Source organism: Vipera berus (genome assembly GCF_964194415.1).
Source record: "Vipera berus genome assembly, chromosome: 4".
Classification (NCBI taxonomy): domain Eukaryota; kingdom Metazoa; phylum Chordata; class Lepidosauria; order Squamata; family Viperidae; genus Vipera; species Vipera berus.
Genome location: NC_138206.1, coordinates 40,090,240 through 40,111,106, shown reverse-complemented (window position 1 = coordinate 40,111,106; position 20,867 = coordinate 40,090,240). Strand labels below are relative to the sequence as shown.

General features: G+C 40.0%; 1 protein-coding gene across 2 annotated transcripts; it reads left to right on the top strand.

The window, feature by feature from the left end:
- The first annotated feature begins 5,568 nt into the window (after positions 1-5,568).
- RIOX2 (ribosomal oxygenase 2) lies at positions 5,569-20,521 on the top strand. Of its 2 annotated transcripts, none has more exons than XM_081326519.1 (10): positions 5,569-5,734; positions 9,405-9,837; positions 10,985-11,104; positions 11,430-11,558; positions 11,929-12,032; positions 13,131-13,233; positions 16,865-17,030; positions 17,406-17,494; positions 17,904-18,008; positions 19,911-20,521. In XM_081326519.1, exons 2-10 carry the CDS (start codon positions 9,409-9,411, stop codon positions 20,067-20,069), a joined length of 1,404 nt encoding a protein of 467 aa, XP_081182645.1. In that variant the 5' UTR covers positions 5,569-5,734; positions 9,405-9,408; the 3' UTR covers positions 20,070-20,521. The 2 variants fall into 2 exon arrangements, with proteins under 2 accessions (XP_081182645.1, XP_081182644.1); XM_081326518.1 differs by having other exon boundaries at positions 19,908-20,521.
- The last annotated feature ends 346 nt before the right edge of the window (positions 20,522-20,867 follow it).

The following is a 20,867-nucleotide window of genomic DNA, read 5'->3' as shown; positions in this document are numbered from 1 at the left end:
TGATCTCATATCCAATTTTTGATTATATTATGTATTTCAGAAGACCTGACTTTCAGTTTTTGTATTATTATGGAGGAGATTATGGTCAGACTGTGTTTAGAAAGGAAGTCTTGTTAGCCAAATCAGACAAGATGATGATGATATCATATTCTCAGATACATTCACATGGCATTGGACACAAATTAGATATGGGTTGTATTTATTTGTGTTTTGATTAACTGCAGGAAGAGATTTTAAAGGAGAAAATGACAAACATGAAGAAATGGTTTGTTTAATATTTGTTCTTCTGTTTTTTGTTCCAAAGTATTTCCACTTGTCGTTAATACTTCAAGAGCATTAACATATATACATATACACGCATGGGCTAACTCAGCTCCCAGATGTGTATAATCTCCCTTTATATTTATATACTACAAATACATAAATTCTTGAGGCTTTTAATTAAACCATAACTTTTAAGGAGGTGGCAGTCATTTGTTTCTAAACTGAGAAAATATAAAGGATGATTGTAAGGATTATCTATAAGGTACCTCTCATATATTAAGTATGGCTTTTTGCTTGTATACTTTTGAACAGTTGTGAAGCTGTTTCAAGAACACTTTTGAATATCATGCTTTCAAGGCTGGTTGGGGATCTTTATGTATCTAATGAAGCAAAGTTTAATCTATGAAAGAGCATGTAATACATTTATTATTTAAAATGCTATACCACATTAATAATTCATATTTTAAAACATACTTGCTCAAACCGTAATTTCCTATTTATTCTTGATAGCTCCAGAAACATTGGAGTATCTCCAATCATTGCAATAAAATTTCAGAGAAACTGATTTGTAGGATGCAGTTTAAATTACTATTTAATTTTTCAGTGTACTTTTCAGTGTAGAAATATTTTTGATTAAAATATGAAAAATATATTTTCATGGTAGATTAAAATAAAAACTACTTTAAAACAAGAACACACTTGTCTAATATGTATAAAGGCATTTCTAGTCAATACTGAAAAATGAAAACTTGGTAGGCTAATGAAAAAGCAAAAAATATTGAATATGTATCATATTTAATGATACAAAGAATTTTGATGATGAATATTGAGAGTAAATGAGGATTCTTTATTGGCACTGAAGAATAGTAAAATTAGAAAACTTATGGAAAACTGTGTTATATATACTTAAAATAAGATTATTATATGCATAAAGATGGAGAAATACTGAAATATTGAAATGGAGGAATGGATTCTGAAGATAGCAGAACTAGCAGAGCTGACTTGCTTGGTTAGGGACAAAACACTAAGTTATTTTTTATAAAAGACTAAAAACTTTTAATGAAGTGTTAGCTGAAAATACAAAAAAGTGAAATGGTGAAGAAATTATTGTAATGTTAAGAAAGGAGGAGGGTAAATGAGTTTGGAATTGTTGTAAAGAAGTGCAAAAATAATTTAATTCTTTTTTATTTTTTCCTATACTTTTTCTTTATTCACTTCTGTATTGTCTTTGTTACCTTTAACAAAAAGTTATACTAAAAAAAATGAAATAAGAACACACCCTGTGCCTTCCCTATCACAGCATCTGCTGCACACTAGAAAATCAATGCTCCTGAGATACATCTAGACCAGATGTGTCCAGTACTCACACCTGTGACTCTGGGCAGCTAGTAATGCAGTCCCACAAGATAATAAAAAATAAAGTTCGTTATTAATATACGTTAACTATATATCTCATATGCGACCCAAGACAATTCCTCTTCACTCATGGCAGCCCAGGCTAGCCAAAAGATTGCGCAACCATGACATTCTAGACTGTAATCCGGCTATGTTTAAAACAGTTTTGAAAACTTGGCTTTTCCCCTGAGGCTTTAAGTTAGAGTGAGTGTCACCTCTTGTGTATCTTGAGTCATTAAGTGGAGCATGGGGTGCCTTAAAGGTGGTGGAGACCCTGGGGGCTTAATGCAGACACAAGGCTACCTGCTTTGGGCTCCCAAGGCCTTGGCCCAGGCCCTGAAATATCCCATGCTCCCATTCTTGTTCCTTGGACCCCCCACAGCCACGTGGGCCTCCTCCCCATCTCTTGTCACTAATCATTCAAAGATCTCAAGAGCTCAGGAGGTCAGGGTAGGGAAGGAGGACAGGCTGCTCTGTTGCTGGATCATGTGGCACAATCTCACAAACGACCAACTTTTTCTGAGTGAAAAATAACACTGGCAAATCTCTCCGTTTTCTTTTCCTTGATAAAGCTAGCCTGCATTATGCCAGCACAGCTAATGCTGGAGGAGCTATGGCTAGTGACAGCAAGAGAAAAACCCCACTTGTTTTTTTCTTTTTCAAGCTAAAATTAGCCTTAGCATCACCAGGCTAACGCTAGCACAGAGGACCTCTAGGTCTACATATCATGCTACAACTCCTGTTTTGATGTGCACTTAGTAGTTCTTGCTGCCACCATCTTTCTTCTAGGGTGGATTTCACCTGGCACCCTCCTCCAAACTCTGATATGTGGGATAGGCTTTTACATTCTGTATAACTTTTTGGCCAATTAAAGAAAGAAAACAACAACAACACTATCTCCTTGCTCTGTAGTGTTACAGATATCAGCCTTTTCTCTCCCCCCTCCCATTTTGGGGAAGGCTAACTACTTTCACAAGAGATAAATAACATCAAACTTTTTTTTTGAAAAATGAAATTAGAGTATAAAAATCTTTTTTTAACAGGCACAAGCAAAATTCAGTGGCAAAATTGTACACATCTTAGAAACTTATCACCTTATAAATATATAAAGGAAAATGTAAGTTCCTAGATACATCATAAAATGATGTTGTTCTATTTCTAATTTAAAGGGAACTTTGCTATAAGAGATTGCATAAAGCCCACAAGTACTCACTTTGCCTGGAGAACATAAATACCAAAGGTATTAAATTAGACTAAACACATGAAGACAATGTAAAGAAATACCCAAACTTACCGTATGCAATATTTCTAGTTGATTGTTTTTCATGTACCGGTATTCTTTCAAAGATAACTTTTTTTAAAAAAACAGACTTTTCTTTGCCCCAAATGTTTCTGAATTTCTCTTCCAGATCCCTAAGAATTTTAGTCATTTAATTCTGAGGTAGTTGGGAATATATAACAAGTTGCTTTCTCTTGTTTTGATCCTCAACTTTTGCCTTTGCTTTAAAATGACAGCTTTTATCCTTATGAGAAAGGAAGGGATTTGGGTTAATCCCCATTATCCAGTTCTCAAATCATACTTCATTTGGTTAGAATAGGCTTTGAAACCCAGAAACTGCTGGCAAACAATGGATGTTGTGGGTAGGGTTACAGTATTAATGTGGTTTTGATATGTTTTCTATATAGGAGGTCCCCAACCTTTTGGGCATCAGGGACCGGTTACATGAGAGAGGTTTTTCTGCGGACCGGAGCGGGCTGGTTTTATGCACTGCCAGCATCCTGCGGATGGGATTTTGCTTGTTTGTGTGGACTGGTTGCTGGTATGCCGCGGCCAGGTACTGGTCCATGGACCGGGGGTTGGGGATCACTGTTCTAGATTGCCTTACCCCTGTGTTGAAAAGTGAGTGTTATTGTGTACATTTTATGAATCTATCAATCACAGAACAAATCACAACAGCACAATGATTGTGGCCTTATCCATAAAATACACTACCTCAGTTACCGGTAATTAAACCACGATTTGCTGGAATTAGCACAATAATCTGCACTTCAGCAAAACACTAAATAGTAAACTAACCACAGTAGCTGGATTCATACAGCACACCAAATTAAGCAGCTACATTTTAATCAAGAGTATTATGTAGTGTTTGATGAAGAAGTATTTTTTAATCGGGACATTTTAAATGTGCATAACAACTCTATAAGAAGACATAATATAAATAGTGTCACATACTAAAACTCAGGTGTCCCTTTTCTGTTGTGATGCCTGCCTTCTGAACAGCACATTCAAGACTTGGATGACCTTGATCCTGTTGACCTTCCATAAGGCCTGGAAAACCTGGTTTTTCTCCTGGTATTAGACCAGAGTAATGGATGAGCCTGGATTGAAATTGAACTGATTTGGGGGCTGCCCTTGTTTTCTTTTGTGCTGTTTTTCTTGTGTTGGTTTTGTTTCTTTTTAATCCTACATTAGCTGCCCAGAATTGTAATTTATGAGTTCAGTGGCTTTATATTTTGATTAAATAATTAATAAATATCCAGTTTTTAATCTTGCAAATCAAACTATTAACAGTTTTAATATTTTCAATACTTGTAATAAATGGTTTAGATTTCACATTAATTTCTATATTCTCTCTTCTGGTAATCCTTTTGAGCTAGGACCACGGTTAGCTGTAGAAAGAAGCTAACTTTAGTTTGTGAATTCTTAAACTACACTGACACTGAAAACTTAAGTTTTCTGCATTATCTGGGACTATACAGGTGAGACAGAGAACAGAACCTGGCTAGGATGTAGTAGAATAACAAGAAAAACAGAATTGGATGAGACCTTCGAGGTCTTCTAGTCCAACCTCCTGCTCAAGCAGGAAAATCCATACCATTTCAGACAAATGGCAAAAAGAGAATATATTTAAAATAAGGTGGTTTTTTTTTAAAAAAAACACACGTATTTGCAAACCCTTTGCAAAGGGCTAAAAAATAAAGTCTCCGGAGGGGGTGGTGGTGCATTTCATCCTAAATCTGAGTATCTTCTTGAAGAGAGCATCTTTTTTTTTTCCTAGCCAACCACGGAAAAATGAATTGCCATTGTTTTTTCCGGGATATTTTTCGACTACTGGCAAGCTGGTGGTTCCATCCAATACTGACCAAGTCCAGAAGAGCGAAGGACAGGTCTACATCGAGTTTTAAAAGGCAGAAATTCGAGTTTTAAAAGGCAGAAATTCCACCCGTGCCGGTTCTCTAAGCTAAAGAGCCTTGATGGAGCAATGGGCTATTGCCTCCTTAACCAGCTGCCTGCAATTAGTGCAGGTTCGAGTCCCACCAGGCTCAAGGTTGACTCAGGCTTCCATCCTTCCGAGGTAGGTAAAATGAGGACCCAGATTGTTGGGGGCAATTAAGCTGACTTTGTAATAATGCTGCTTGGGGGAGGCCGAAAGCCCTAATAAGCAGGCATATACATAGAATGAAGGCTATTGCTAAGCACATTTGATTTGTGCTTAGATTGTAAGCCGCCCTGAGTCTTCGGAGAAGGGCGGGGATATAAATGGGATTAAAATAAAAAAAATAAAGAGGGCGTGGCGTAAGACAACAAGACACTCACCAGAGGTCTTCAAACTCGCCCCTTTTATGACTCATGGACTTCAACTCCCAGAATTCCTCAGACAGGGTGCCTGAGACAGGGTGCCTGGCTGAGGAATTCTGGGAGTTGAAGTCCATGAGTCATAAAAGGGCCGAGTTTGAAGACCCCAAGCCGAAGCTCTCGGTGCCACAGAAGACCGCGAAGGCGTCGCTCTCCCATCATTTGTCAGGAAAGCTAATGCCCCGCCTGGTCTCTTTGATAGGCGGGTAAAAGCAACAAGTCCGCTTCGAGTACGGGAGGGCGCGTCCACGCCTCCTCCTCCTTCCGAGCAGCAGCGTTTGCAGCCCACGTGGCTTGGCCGGCGCCCTTCCATAGCCGTATGCTATAAGCGGGTCAGGTCGGGACGAAGTGCGCGTGAAGGGACCAGAAGCGGGAGCTGCTATTTTTGCCCGCTTCCCGAAAGGGAGGCTGGCGCTTCCTTCGTCCATTGCAGCTTGTGTGAGTCCGGTCCTTTTTGTCCTTTCCCTCCCCCCACCCCGGCGAATGCTGCCAGACCTTGCTGTCGGATCGAGCGATGTTTTCTGCAAAGGGCCTCCCGCGCTTCTTTACCAGTTCAAGCCTCGTTCTTGAAATGGGCATGTTCGGAGCTTCCCGGGACGCCCGTGTTTCGGAGGGAGTTGGGAAGCTCCGAAGCTTGCTGTCCCAATTGGGGGACGGGAAGCGGCCTGCCAACCGACGTGGAAATCTGTTCTTCCCGGTAAACCAGCGTTTCCCAACCTTAGGAACTTGAAGATGCGTGGACTTCAACTCCCAGAATTCCCCAGCCAGCTATGCTGGCTGGGGAATTCTGGGAGTTGAAGTCCACGCATCTTCAAGTTCCTAAGGTTGGGAAACGCTGCGGTAAACGTCGGTACCTATTGTAGGAAGGAAAACATACCTTTTGCTGATTCGGAGGAAGAGGAAGGAAAGGGACCTGGTGCAGAAGAATGAAGTCTGTTCTGCGAGTTTGGCCCTTTGCAGATCTTAGGAGTATTGGAGCCTAGGATATGAGGACGTGTTGCTCCCAGTAAGGGTCTTCCAGACTGTAGTATCCACCTCTCCCCAATCTTTGGGGTGTAGATTTCCATTAAAAGCAACACCGCTGCTGTGATTATGGTACAAGGATAAGCCTAGGTGTTTTTTTCCGTTAATACTCACATCCAGTCTCTTCTCCGTGAATTTGTGACAAGCATGCTGTCTTGATTGAAAATGGAATACGTTCCTGCATTAGAATAGAAAGTATATACACACCCTCAGCCACCGCCACACCCCTTTATGGGGATAAGAAAAAAATGTCCTGATACCATTTCAAAATAGCATGCAGATCAGGTAAGATGATCAACAAGCAGGGGGGGGGGGAAGGAGAAAGCCAAGGTCAGGGGTAGACAACCTCGGCTCTTTTATGACTCATGGACTTCAACTCCCAGAATTCCTCAGTCAGCTGTGCTGGCTGAGAAATTCTGGGAGTTGAAGTCCATGAGTCATAAAAGAGCCGAGGTTGCTTACCCCTGGCCTAGGTAAACAGCCACTTTCCCCTCTCTCTCCCCCCTCCCCCTTATTGATCATCTTGCCTGACCTATATGCTATTTTGAAATGATATCAACATTTTTTTTCTTAACCCAATAAAGGGGTGTGTGTGTGTGTGTGTGTACTTTTCTGATGAACAAACTTGTTCCGTTTTCAATCAAGACAGCATGCCTGTCACAAACTCATGGAGAAGAGACTGGATTTAAGTATTAATGAAAACAACACTTAGTTTTATGTAGACTGGATGTAGCTGAAGTGAGTCTGTCTTACTTTACTACTGGATTAAAGCCATAGCCACTTCTTGAACCATCATAAAGCAACACTGGAATTTGATCCTAATTGCCAAACTGCTCTGCTTCTGTTACATCTGTGAGTTATTGCCAAATAGTGATTTTCTGATCTGTACAAGTGCCATAATTGGTTTTCTGGTTTTACTGCTGGATCTCTTCAGCATATCAGCCATCTGGAGTCCTCATCTTAATTAATATTTTTTAATTTGGTTTTTTTTAACTTTTGTATGGTGGATTTTTTAATTTCCTGTAAACCGCCCTGAGTCCTCAGGGAATAGGGCGGTATATAAATGTAACTAAATAAATAAATAAATAAATCTTGCATTCCATATGGCATCTTCTACTGTGAAATAAACAGATTGGAAAAGAGGGCAGCAAAAGCCCAGGAGGAAAGATACAGCCTCTGCCATGATTATGCAACTAATAAGGACCTGTATACTAGAACTATAGAAGCTGTATAGCTGTTGGGAACCACATATTTTTCAGAGGGATTTGTGAGAAGATGGTTGAAACTGACAAATACAGGGAACTTGTAAATAATGAACAATAACCAAGTTTATGTTTCTTTGTTATTTTCTTGACCTTGCAATAAGGAAAAGGATTCATTTATTTATGTAAAATATTTATATAGCCTCCCATCTTATAACTAACTATGGGTAGCTCCCAATCAAAAATTGTTCCATCTAAAGTTAACAGCCCAGGGTTGCCATTTCAGGTACTCTTTAATACAGAATTATGCTGATGTATTCTGCCTTTCTCCTGAGATTAAACAGCAGGGGTCTGCTGTTTTAATCCAATGCCTTGTTAGAAGCCTAAAAAGGACTGACTACATACAATTATACACACATTCCAGTTCTTTGGTTTCTGAACAGGTAAGAGTTGTAGGCTAAATGAAAAATACTGGTTATTACTTATAAAGCCCTTTATAACATGGCTTTGTGCTGTGTCAAGGACGATTTCTCCCAGAATGATTTTGCCGACCCTTTAGGTAATCTTGAGAGAGCCTGTTGAAGGTCCTATCCACTGGGTAAGTGAGGGAACTGTGGGCACAAATGCAGGCCTTTATGCTAGCTCAGTGATGGCGAACCTTTTAGAAACCGAGTGCCCAAAACCCGCCCTGCACCGCACCCCACCTTGCCCTGTGCCCCACCCTGCCCCCCACCCTAACTCCACCCCAGCCACCCGCAGGGCCACTCATAGCTTCCACGGCCCGCTGTGGATCGCCGAAGTGGCCCAGCAGTACCATGGCAGCCATGCCCTCCGCCTGCGCCCCGCAGCATCAGCTGCATGCAACAGGACATGAGGGTGGAGTCTTGACCCCCCGACAGGCTGCCATGTCCTTGGCTGCGCTGCTCCTTGCGGGCTGTGCACGGGGGCGATTCTCCTCCAGGGGGGCTGCTGGTGAGGGGGCCCCAGGGGGAGGCAAGGCTGGGGCGATGGCATGTGTCCTCACAGAGAGGGCTCTGAGTGCCGCCTCTGGCACGCGTAGGTTCGCCACCATTGTGGTAGCTAAAGGGTTGGGAGGTGTCCTTGACACTTTCTCAAAGCTCTCAAAACAATTTTACTCAAGTGGGCTTTTGAAGCTTTATGTTACTGCCCTGTTTCTTCTTTCATGTGCTTTTATGCTTGAAAGGATTTGTTCTCTGTGGTTGTATTTTGTGATGTTTTCTGCATTTTTAAAAAAATGTTTCTATACACTTCCTTCAGTGGTAGGAGCAGTGTAATAATGATAATGATGGTGATAAAAATTAACACATATTTTTCTGCAAGCTTTTTCCCCCTCTGTGGAGTATCATTCCAAAGAAGTATGTTTCATACAGCAACCTGTCATCACCTCTGTTAATACCTGGGATGATGACATACTTTTAGATTAGTTGCGGGGTTCTCAGATTTGCAATATTGGGATTTCTGGTGATAAGTGAATTGGTGTGAGTGATCCTATGTGAATAAAACTTAAAGGTTTCTTGGGGGGGACTAACTGGTTTTACAGATGTTGATACTATGTTCTAAATTTTATAATTAGGGTTTAAGTTTTATAAGCCTCCTTGTAGTTACATTAAAGGAACAACAAAATATAAAGCCAAAAAAAAAGTTGAACAGAATCTAACTGCTGGAAATTGAATCTAGTAGTGCGGCTATGCTTCCTGATCCTAAGCAACTTTGCACAGAAATAAAATCCACTGGTTTCAGTACGTTATGTTATGTCATCCTATCTACGTGGAAAATTAAATTTGAATGTACCGGTACTTGTTGGGTGTATTTTGTTGAAATAAGTATAAAATCAGGTGTTTATTTCTTTGTTTCTTGTATAGCATCATGCCCAAGAAAGGAGGAAGACGAGCTAAAATAGAGAAGGAACCAGATTTGCCAAGCAAGCAAGCAAGAACAGAAGCAATTGGTCCTTTGCTTTGGAAATATGACAATCCAGAGAGCTTATTTGAGAGTTTGATTGCTCCTGTCAAAGAGGATGAATTTTTTAGAGAATATTGGGAACAGAAGCCACTGTTGCTTCAGAGAGATGACTCCTCCGTGGCCTCATATTATCAGTCTCTCTTTCAGTTAGCTGACTTGAAAGACCTAGTCAAACTAGGTTTGTACTATGGAAAAGACATCAATATTTGTAGATGTATGAATGGCAAAAAACTTATTTTTAATAAAGATGGAAAAGTAACTTATGCACAACTGAAGAAACATTTCGATCAGAAAAAGGCTACAATACAATTTCACCAGCCACAGAGATTTAAGGTAAATAAAGAACAATGGTTTGCATTGCTGAGACTTATCATTTCACGTTACAAGTAGTCCTTGGGTTATGATATCAAAGGGAACCCGGATAGCTGTTTTTAAGTAATGTAAAGTGCAACAATACATGAATTTATCATGTAATGACAACAATCCCAGCAGTTCTATTTGCCATCATAAGCCCAAGAGACATAGATTGTTAAGCAGCAGTTATCCTAGGGAAGGAGTATGAGGGTGCCATGGGTGGTGGGAGAGTCCTTGGGAGACCCAACACATGAGCCATGGCAAGGGGAAAGAGACCATGGGCTGGTGCAAGGGAGGTAGGGGGAAGGAGATCACAGTGCTGCAACAAGTGCAGAGAGGCCACAGGTGGCTGTGAGCACAGGGCAACTGAGGGAAAATGGCCGTGGGTTTGTGTGAATGCAGGGAAGCTTCATGAAGGATGCCTAATACTTTTTATGAATGAGAACCTATTTGAATTTTAGGATTGGTTAAATATAAGTTCAAAATTATAACCTCTGTATAAAGCCTTAATTCATTTCTAGTAGAGCTGAAGTAACTATGATATCATTGTTTCAATCCTTTGTTTCATTATTCCAAAGGCATTCATCAATCTATAGCTATTATCTGATTTCGTTGGAATTATTTGCTGATCAACCTTTTCTCACAAGTAACCTTGTCATACACAGATCTTAGGTTTTCCTCAAATATGCTGATATTTGCATAAGCTGAGGCTTCTTAGTAGCCTCATAACGATGAGGATAACATAATTGTATTAGGACTTTCTTTAACCATTCTCAGTTGCTGTTCCTCGCTTGCTCTCTAGCTAAATGGAGTTAGATTGACCAAGTCTTGGCACGGTATATTTAAATGTCAGAAGAGTTTTATATTGCCAGGGTCCTGAAAATGACCTACACAGAAGTTTGCTAAAGAAGATAAAGTTTACTATTTTTGCTTTAGTTTTTGCTTGTTTGAACATTGATTTGTCTCAGTTAATACAGGTATTGGTGAGCTTTATTTAGGCTCACTTCTGAGTAATACACAATTTTTGTCTTATCTTGCCATATTTGGAATAGTAGAATGCAGATTTGTGTTATAAATGATAGTTGCTTTTCCATTGTTAAAGTTATTTCTTTTGTATTAAAATAAGGATTTGCTCTGGAGGATACAAGAAAAACTGGAATGTTACTTTGGCTCATTGGTTGGATCTAATGTTTACATTACTCCTCCTGGATCTCAAGGCCTACCTCCACACTATGATGATGTTGAGGTAAAGAGACCCTTATTTGCGTGTAAATTTTCTGCTCAGGTATTTTCAAGAACAGAAATTTTAGGGGAGTTGTCACATATGCTCTGGACTGAAAAATATAGAAGTTGAATTGTAATAAATTAGATAATCTTCATGATAAAAACTGATGTTGGATGCTGAGCATATATCTACAAGCACATTTTGCTTTAAATGAAAAATTCTTGCTGTCTATTAAAATTTCCTTGTGGAATTTGGCTGCCATAAATGTGTATTCTTTAGAAAGAATAGGTAAAGGTACAATTTACTGTAGGGTGTTCTGATGTGTGTTGACTTATGGCACTTGTAGGTGTTTATCTTACAACTTGAAGGAGAGAAACACTGGCGACTCTACCGCCCAACTGTACCTCTAGCTCAAGAATACAATGCTGAACCTGAAGAGAGAATTGGAACTCCAACTCATGATTTCATATTAAAGGTAGCATATGCAAAATCTCTCTTTTTATTCTTAAGCCATAAAAGAGAGAATAGACTTAATTTAATGTTTTCAGAATACATTTATACTCATATAACAACATATCCCATTACTGTTCTTTTTCCTTAACATAAATTGAAAAAGCACGTAAAAAAAGAGAAAAGGAATCTGTTCTGTATGTCCAGTGTAGTTAAGATGTAGAATTTGAAATCTGCTTTTATTCCAATATAGCGCTGCATGAAATGAGAGCTTATGTCATGACAAAAATATATATTCACCGTTTTGTTATTGTCAGTAGGTAGGCAAACATAGCAACTTGGACATCAGCACTTACAGTTCCTATTGTAACTACTATGCTTGCATTTCCTTTCAGCCAGGAGACATGTTGTATTTTCCAAGAGGAACAATTCATCAAGCTGACACTCCTCTTGGGATATCTCATTCTACTCATATTACCATTAGCACGTATCAGAACAAGTAAGCATCTTGTATTATATTTCTAGTATAATTTGGTTGATGATTTTACTGAAATTAAAAAGTTGTTGGCATGTTGATAGTGCAGTCATACCAGAAAAGGGTTAAAAACAAAACTTGGTAAGTTTTGCTATTATGTGCAGAAATTGCTCTATTATGTTTGGGTTTGTGTAGTACCCAGCAGCACAGGAAATACTGTACCATACAGGTGGTAGGAAGAATGGATTCAGCTAAGCATCAATGTATCCTAGAAGTTAGTTTCCCATGGTCACTGAAGAAATGGAACCTGGAAAGTGATTGGATGTTTCAGTAAGATTACAGCCTGAAAAGTACCTCCAAATTATTGATGAAATAACTTTTGGAATGGACTTCATAGTCCCTCAGGTTGAATATTTCCGAAAATCTACGGGGAGACATCAGACATGTAGCATAGGTAAGAACACTTTAGAACATTTATTAACTCAGTTGTTTTTCTTGGGCCTTTCCTTGGCTTTTCATGTTCATGTACATTGAAAAATTAATTTTTTACTGGGATTTGAGCACTTCACCACTTTCTATTTGGGGTCCCCTTTGAAATTGCAAATTAATCGAAAGTTCGGCAGTCTGCCTCTTACGGAAGGAGACAACCAAGTTTTTAAGAAAATCACAAGGATGTTTTAACATTTTAGAACCATTTACAATACTTTGAATCTGGGAAACTGCCATGGAAGGTGTCATAAAATAGTGGCAGGGAGAAGTTGGACATGCACAAAGCATTCATTTCACAGAAAACTAAAATCAGGAATCTAAATGACATGAAGGTGCTCAAGACCTTGAGTACAAGGTAGAGGTGGATCCAGACAGTGCTGGGAGCCATGGGTTCGATGTCATCCTTTCTCCAAAACATGCTATCTGATACAGTCCAAGCACAATGGTAAAACTGAGTTCACTCTGATGTCAGTGGGACTTCTGTGAAAGTCTGAATGTATGGTGTGAAGTTCTGAGTTTTGCTAGTTTGGCCCCTATGCTTTAGGTACATTTTATCTTCAATAAGAAACATTTCTGTAGATTGTTAATATCTTATTTGTTCTTAATAACTTTAATTTGTTTTGTGCATGCCAGCTCTTGGAGAGATTACTTACTGGACATGGTTCCTGGACTTCTTTTAGATATAGCAAAAGAAGATGCTGAGTTTCGAAGGAACATTCCAAGGCAATTGTTAATGGTAAAGCTGCGAGGCTAAAGGAAAAATAATTTGTTTGTCTGCTTTTAGAAGCAAATTTTGTAGCCACGGTGTCAATTGTAAAGTAATTCCTTTTAATCACCACTAAGAGTTCCATGATGCTATTTTTGTCAGAACTGTGAGCTTTGACTCTTAGCAAAAGATCTTTAAAATGTTTTTATTTTTAAATGCCTTTATGTGAAAGCAGTATGTTAATGAGTCCTCCATATTTCTAATGGGATATTTTTCATGCTGCTTTGTTAGCTTATGGTAGGATCATAGAACAATTATGTTCCAAATATTTTCCGGCGTATAAGACGACCCGGCGTATAAGACGACCCCCTACTTTTAAGAAGTTTTTCAAGTTTTTTTGTCTTATACGCCGGAAAATACTTACATGCCCTGCCCTCCCTGTCTGTCGCAGAGGAGGCGAAGGCCCGACTGGCCCCGCCGGCCCTCCTGCTGCTCCCGCGCTTCTACCGGCAGGGGCCAGTCAGGCCTTCGCCTCCTCTGCGACGGACAGGGAGGGCAGGGCATGTAAGTATTTTCCGGCGTATAAGACAAAAAACCTTGAACCTTCCGGCAGCTGCCTCAAGAGGGAAGAGCGTCGGACGGGAGCCGGCAGGGAAGTCCTGCGTGCGCGCGCGTGTGCAGGACTTCCCTGCCGGCTCCCGTCCGACGCTCTTCCCTCTTGAGGCAGCATCCCCGAGGACTCCTTAGGAGCCGGGGAGCGATGCTGCCTCAAGAGGGAAGAGCGTCGGACAGGAGCTGGCAGGGCAGTCCTGCACACGCGCGCACTCCCCAGCTGCTAAGGAGCAGCCGGGGAGTGCGCGCGTGCGCAGGACTGCCCTGCCGGCTCCCGCCAGACGCCACCCACTGAGTTTCCGGCGTATAAGATGACTGGGCGTATAAGACGACCCCCCAACTTTTGAGGTGATTTTCATGGGTTAAAAAGTCGTCTTATACGCCGGAAAATACGGTATATTTCTTACAAAAATTTAAAACTTAAAAATAATCTAAAACTGAATATGAGTTTCGGTGTTGGCAGGGGGGCAGAGGTCGACTGCGAGGCCTCTCGTTTGTGGAGTTCCTCAGGGGTCGGTCCTCTCGCCTCTCCTGTTCAACATCTACATGAAACCGCTGGGTGAGATCATTCGTGGCTTTGGAGTTGGGTATCATCAGTATGCTGATGATACCCAGCTTTTCATTTCGACCCCAAACCACCCCAGTGATGCCCTCGACGTGATGTCCCGTTGCCTGGAGGCGGTCCGGGTCTGGATGGGGAGGAACAGGCTTTGACCAACCCTGACAAGACTGAGTGGCTGTGCGTACCGGCATCTCGGGACATTCAGGATATCCCACCCCTCTCTATGGGGGGTGAGTTATTACCTCCTGTAGATAGGGCTCGCAACTTGGGAGTCCTAGACTCACAGCTTTCCCTAGAAGACCATACAGTAGCTGTGACTAGGGGGGCTTTCGCCCAGGTCCGCCTGGTGCGCCAGTTGCGGCCCTATCTAGACCGGGATGCCTTACGTACGGTCACTCATGCGCTCGTGACCTCTCGTCTTGACTACTGCAACGCTCTCTACATGGGGCTACCCTTGAAGACCACTCGGAGGCTCCAACTGGTACAGAATGCAGCCGCGAGAGTTGTGTTGGGAGTTTCCCGACACTCCCATGTCACACCTTTGCTCCGCGAGCTGCATTGGCTTCCAGTTGTCTTCCGGGTGAGGTTCAAGGTGTTAGTAATGACCTACAAAGCCCTACATGGCATGGGTCCGGAATACCTTGGGGAGCACCTGCGGCCGGCGTCAACTTCCCTCCGCCCAGTACGCTCCCACAGAGAAGGCCTCCTCAGGGTGCCACCGGTCAAAGAATGCCGACTGGTGGCCCCCAGGGGGAGGGCGTTTTCTGTGGGTGCACCGTATTTATGGAACCATCTTCCGGTCGAGCTCTGGATGGTGCCTGATCTCCGCTCCTTCCGGCGCGATCTTAAAACCCACCTTTTTGAACAAGCCGACCTGACCTGATGGGATGGGGTTGGGTTTTATAAATTGGTCTTAACTTTTAATCTGTACTAATTTATTACGGGCATCGCTGTTTAATTACTTTTTAATAATTTTTAATTTTTGTATCTTGTTTTTATTATGTATTGCCCTGTTCACCGCCCTGAGTCCTTCGGGAGAAGGGTGGTATACAAATTAAATTAATAAATAATAAATAAATAAATAAATATGAAATGTACATTTTCATTTTAAAAAATATGTTGTGTTCTTGGATGTACCGTATTTTTCGGACCATAAGACGCACCAGACCATAAGACGCACCCAGGTTTTAGAGCAGGAAAACAAGAAAAAAAATTCTTTCTCCTTCTCTCTCTCTCCCTCTCTTTCTCTCTCTCTCTCTTTCTCTCCCTCCCTCTCCCATTGTCCCTTCCTTCCTTCCTTCCAGTCGCCATTAAATGGATTGGACTTCAGGCAATGCTGAGCGTTACTCGAAATACTTTACATGGGTTATTGTTTGAATTATCCTTCACTAATCCCGCAAGATGGGGTACCAGCAACTCTTTATTTTGCATCCCAGAGAAATTACGAGAGAGGATTGCAGCGGGGGTCTTCTAGAGACTCCGTTACACAGACAAAAACTATGGCTGGGCTGCTAACACGTTTATAAGCAAGCATGGCTTGTGGTTTGTCACCATTGCAGATGTAACCTGAGAATTTTCACTTTGTCTGGAATTAAAGAAACAAAACAAAACCATGGATCCCTTTTTAAAGTTCACTTGGTTGACGGCTTCCTTCCATACTCTTCCCAGCAGAGAAAAGAACACGAAACTTAGCTAACTAGATTAGGGACAGTTTGGGAACTTTTTACCAGTCAGGCCCAACTTACTGAGGCTCATTTGTTTTGCTTGTCACTTAAAACAAACTTGTGGCTCCTTGTGATGTGCAGACTTCCTTCTCTCTGAATTGCAGTTCCAGATTGTTTACCAGATGTTAAACGGGATCTCTTCTCAGAAATGCAGCTGGCCCTCTGTTTGCTTTCACTCGTTTTCCCACTGAAAATCTGAGCCACTCACCTTGCTGGTCTTTGTGCAATAGGAAATGGTCTGTGTGTGAAACGGAGCGAGGGAGATTGCCAGAAATGCGAATCGGCTGATCTCGCGCTCCTGCAAACTCCCTCGCTCGGTTTCAGCTTCCCTTGCTACAAGAGAAAGCAGGCTGAAACGAGGCAGATTGCAGCAGCGCGAGATCAGCCGATTCACATTCCTGGCAATCTGCCTCTTTCGGTTTCAGCCTGCTTTTTCTTGTAGCAAGGGAAGCTGAAACCGAGCGAGGGAGAGTGCAGGAGCGTGAGATCGGCGTTTCTCAGCACGTGCCGATTCGTGCTTCTGGCAATCTCCCTTACTTTCCACTTGCGGAGGTTGGGGCTGGCCATACGGATCACCTTCGGACCATAAGACGCACCCTCGTTTTCCCCCTCACTTTTGGGAAAAAAAGTGCGTCTTATGGTCCGAAAAATACGGTATGTATAAAGCATTCACAAGTCTCCTTTATCATTCCATGAATGGCCTCTGTAGTAATTAAGTTCTCATTTCAGGTTTTTAGCAAGTTATTCTTGTCTTTTTGTTTAGAAAATGGATTTATCTGATTCATCTAAGCAGTTAAGTAGCTTCCTGAAACGCCTTGAAGTCCATTTGAAAAATGGGAAGAAACTGAGATCATCCTATATGAAAAAAGATTTTATTACGAGCAGATTACCTCCGTTTATTGCAACTGATTTTGATTTTCTCACTCCAGGTGACATTTAAATTCCCTATGGATATATTTGCAAAAAATAAGGGGACAACTTTTATTGTGATCATAATTATAAAATATTTAAAAACCAACCACATGGAAGCAGCTTGCAAGAATTCATACTTAAAGAGACAACACAGTTACTACATTAAAAAAATCCATGCTTCAATTTATATTTATTAATAAGGAGATTTGTGGAAGATTGCATTAGCAGCCTCTTGAGTCTCCACTACTCATCCAGGCAGACCACCTGAAGAAGACATTGTCTGTCTTTGTGGTAGCTGCAGCTGCTTTTCTTAGTTTGAGTGTGACAAGTAGTTAAATGTTGCCAACAGCTTTTCTCTTCCAAATAATGTGGATGCTGTTGTTTTTTTTTAGATGGACCTCTACCAAAAGTTGATAGCACAATCAGGCTAAGGTTTAAAGACTACACAATAATTACAACAGAATTAGAACAAGATCTTCTGGTGAGTACAAAGGAGGAAGACAGAAAACATGTTTTTCCATGAGGCCATCTCTATGGTCAGCATGCTGTTCTTCGCATGCATAGTTGTGCCCAAGATCATCTAATTGAGCTGTGTAATTGTATTATAGTAATACTGTTGCTCTGTTCCATAAATAGAAAGTGCTAGCATTTAAGAAGGTTAAAAGGCTACACAGTGTAAAGTTGAAATATGAACTGAGATAAGGTCAGAAATCTCATTACATTTGTAAAAAATAATAATAATACCGAGTATAATTAAGAATCACCACAAATAATAAATGAAAGTTAGTTATTCACCCAGTCATGAAGAGGAGAAATGATTGTATGAAAATGCTTTTACGTTATATACTAGCTGGCTAATGTATAAAAACATATTTCTTATGGTTTTTCAGAATGATTCAGTCAGAGAAATGGTTTTTGTTTATCACTGCTTAAAGAATAAAAGGCAGATCCATATGATGGGGAATGACAATATGAATGAAGAAGAAACAGCAGAGGTTGGTTTTATTTCTGTTTAGCAGATCTAATAGTGCTACAGTCCATTTTTTATTATTTTTAAATCCTAAACATCTCAAGTGGCATTGGCATTGTTGTCTATATTTTCTCCTTTGCAGTTGTCAGGAGTACAGATAGTCCTCGACTTATAACCACAATTCAGATCAGAATTTTTGTTGCTAAGCAAAATGCTTATTAAGTGAGTCATGCCCAATTTTATGACCTTTTATTCCATGGTGGTTAAGCAAATCGCTACAATTGTCAAGTGAATGTAGTTGTCAAATGAATCCAGCTTCCCCCATTGACTCTGCTTGTCAGTAGATGGCTGGTACGATTGCAAATGGTGATCGTTTGACCCTGGGATATTGCAGCTGTCATAAATACATGCCCATTACCAAGCACCTGAATTTTGATCATGGGACCGTGAGGATGCTATGATGGTTGTAAGTGTGAGTTTCAGCTATAAGTCACTTTTGTCTATGCCATTGTAACTTTGAACAGTCGCTAAATGAATGGGTTGTAAGTCGAGGACTAGCTGTACATACATCTTTTTACAAATTTCATATAGTTCACTTTTCCTCATTTTTCAAATTGCTTGGGATTCCTCTTCAGCCCTTTTTTGTAGATAAATGTAGTTCATAGATGCACCTTCTTTATGTTATGTGTGAATACATGATCTCAGGACGAATACTTAACCTTTATTTATACGTTTTGATTTATTTGGCTACCCTTCTTGCCAGAGTGACTTTGGGAGACAAAGAAAATTTATAATTGGAAGAATAAAAATAACTATAAAGCACTGTGTATAATCAAAGATTAAAAAAGAGATGGCAGCCACAAAGTAATGATAAATCACCCTGGCCTCATTAAGGTCTGACTCCTATGCCTGGTCAAACAACCACGTTTTCAATGCTATTGGAAGGCCAGCAAACTTGGGACCAATATAATTTCAGGAGGTTCCAGAGGGTGAGTGCCATGACAAAAAAAGTTCCATTTCTTTTTTAGAGGATGAGCATAGAAATAATAACTTATTTCAGGCTCAAATATTTAGGAGTATGGTTTTGTATATGCATTTATGTACACGTGTATATCAATGTATGCTGGTTAGCTTACATACTGTAGCAGTTCTTAGAAGTCTTGGTAAGTCATATCTTTGGATGCTAATTTTCTTCTTAATTGAAATGGGGAAACACCATATGCTACCCAATCTTCTTTAGCATAAGGAGCAAACGTAATAAATGAAACTATAAGAATATTGTGTAAGTAATTTGAGTTGGGAAAGAAATTTAGTTTCTCTTCAACCGATTGTTAACCCCCCCCCAAACAAAACAAAAAACCCCCCTCCAAACTCCAGGAAATAAATTCTCATAAACATGCTACTATATCATCATTTTGTGTTACCATTCTGCAAGTATGTTACACATTTTCTCCTCATTTGGAATAGTTTTCTAGAATTAGATCTATGATTGCATACTGTATCCTAAACATAATGTAGTTTGATTTTGATTTGATATGTTATATGGATGTAGTCTTTGTAACTTGATTTATGGCTTGATGCAGTTTGTGATTCCAATGTCTTCAACTGTTACTTAGAAAATTGTGGTTTAATGTACTTCGTACGGACAACACATATATCATATAGTTCTCTTCCACTATAGCTTTATAAATTTTATGGGATATCTTGATACATGACACTTGGGTTCCTACAATAATTATAACCAGCATGAGCCTTAGCCAACTGAAACACTAGTTATACTAATAATTGTGTATAGAGTTACTATAGAGCACATATTACATATTACATAGTACTATAGAGCACATATTGATATGTTCTGTAAATTTATATGTAACTAACGTTTAATTTTACTTGATTTTTTTAACAAGCATTTTTCTTCTTTAAGAAGGCACATGGATTACGATTTCCTCTTTCTCACATGGATGCACTGAAGCAAATATGGAGCTGTGATGCTGTTTGCATTAAGGACCTTAATCTTGATTCAGAAGCAGAAAAAGAGAACTTAGTGATATCATTGTGGACTGAATGCCTTGTTGAAGTAATCTAAAGACAGGTTCTCATCACAGTTATGAAACCTTATATATTTTGTATTTGTGTAGAAGAGTCTACTAAATTACCTTAAGGTAAATCACCTTAATGAACAAGGACTTGATAACTAGGCAAAGCATATTACATAGAAATTATTCCTAAAAGGCTTTCATACAAAGTCTTAGGCATTTAGTAAGATTGTGAAGCATCTGATGCTTTTCAAAATGCCAGATAGTTATGAATTTAGGGATGAAAACATATAAATCTGAAATATGAGCAGGAGTCTGCCTGATTTCTTAATGTGCAAAATAAGAACACATTTAAGGTAGTAAATATATAATTGGGGTCAGTGATGACTTTATACAGAAAGTTGTTTATTTGTGCTAATTAAATTTGCTTCCTAAAGTGTCATCTGATATTGTGAATAGTAGTATGTTCTTTGAATGAAGCCAAGACATGCAGTATAATAAATTTAAGTGAAGAAAATTCTACAATTTGTGTAGCATCTTGTGTCCATGAATATCAGAAGCAGCATGTTGCTAACCATGTAAGCTTATGAGCAGGAGAATGAAAATTATGACTTTTAGTATCTTTTCCTTCTTAACCCAGTGTGGGAATAGTTGGAGTGTGTTTGCTTTTTCATTGAGTGGAAACCTTTTGGCCGTATTCCCTATGCAGCTTTGAACCTACATATATTTTAGTCTAAAGTTCCAAGCCACCAATACGTCTCCCTTTTTCTTCTTCAGCATGTGTGTTACTTTGGTGACAAAGTTGGTTTGAAAAATATAGTGCAACTTATGGCATGGATAATTACTTA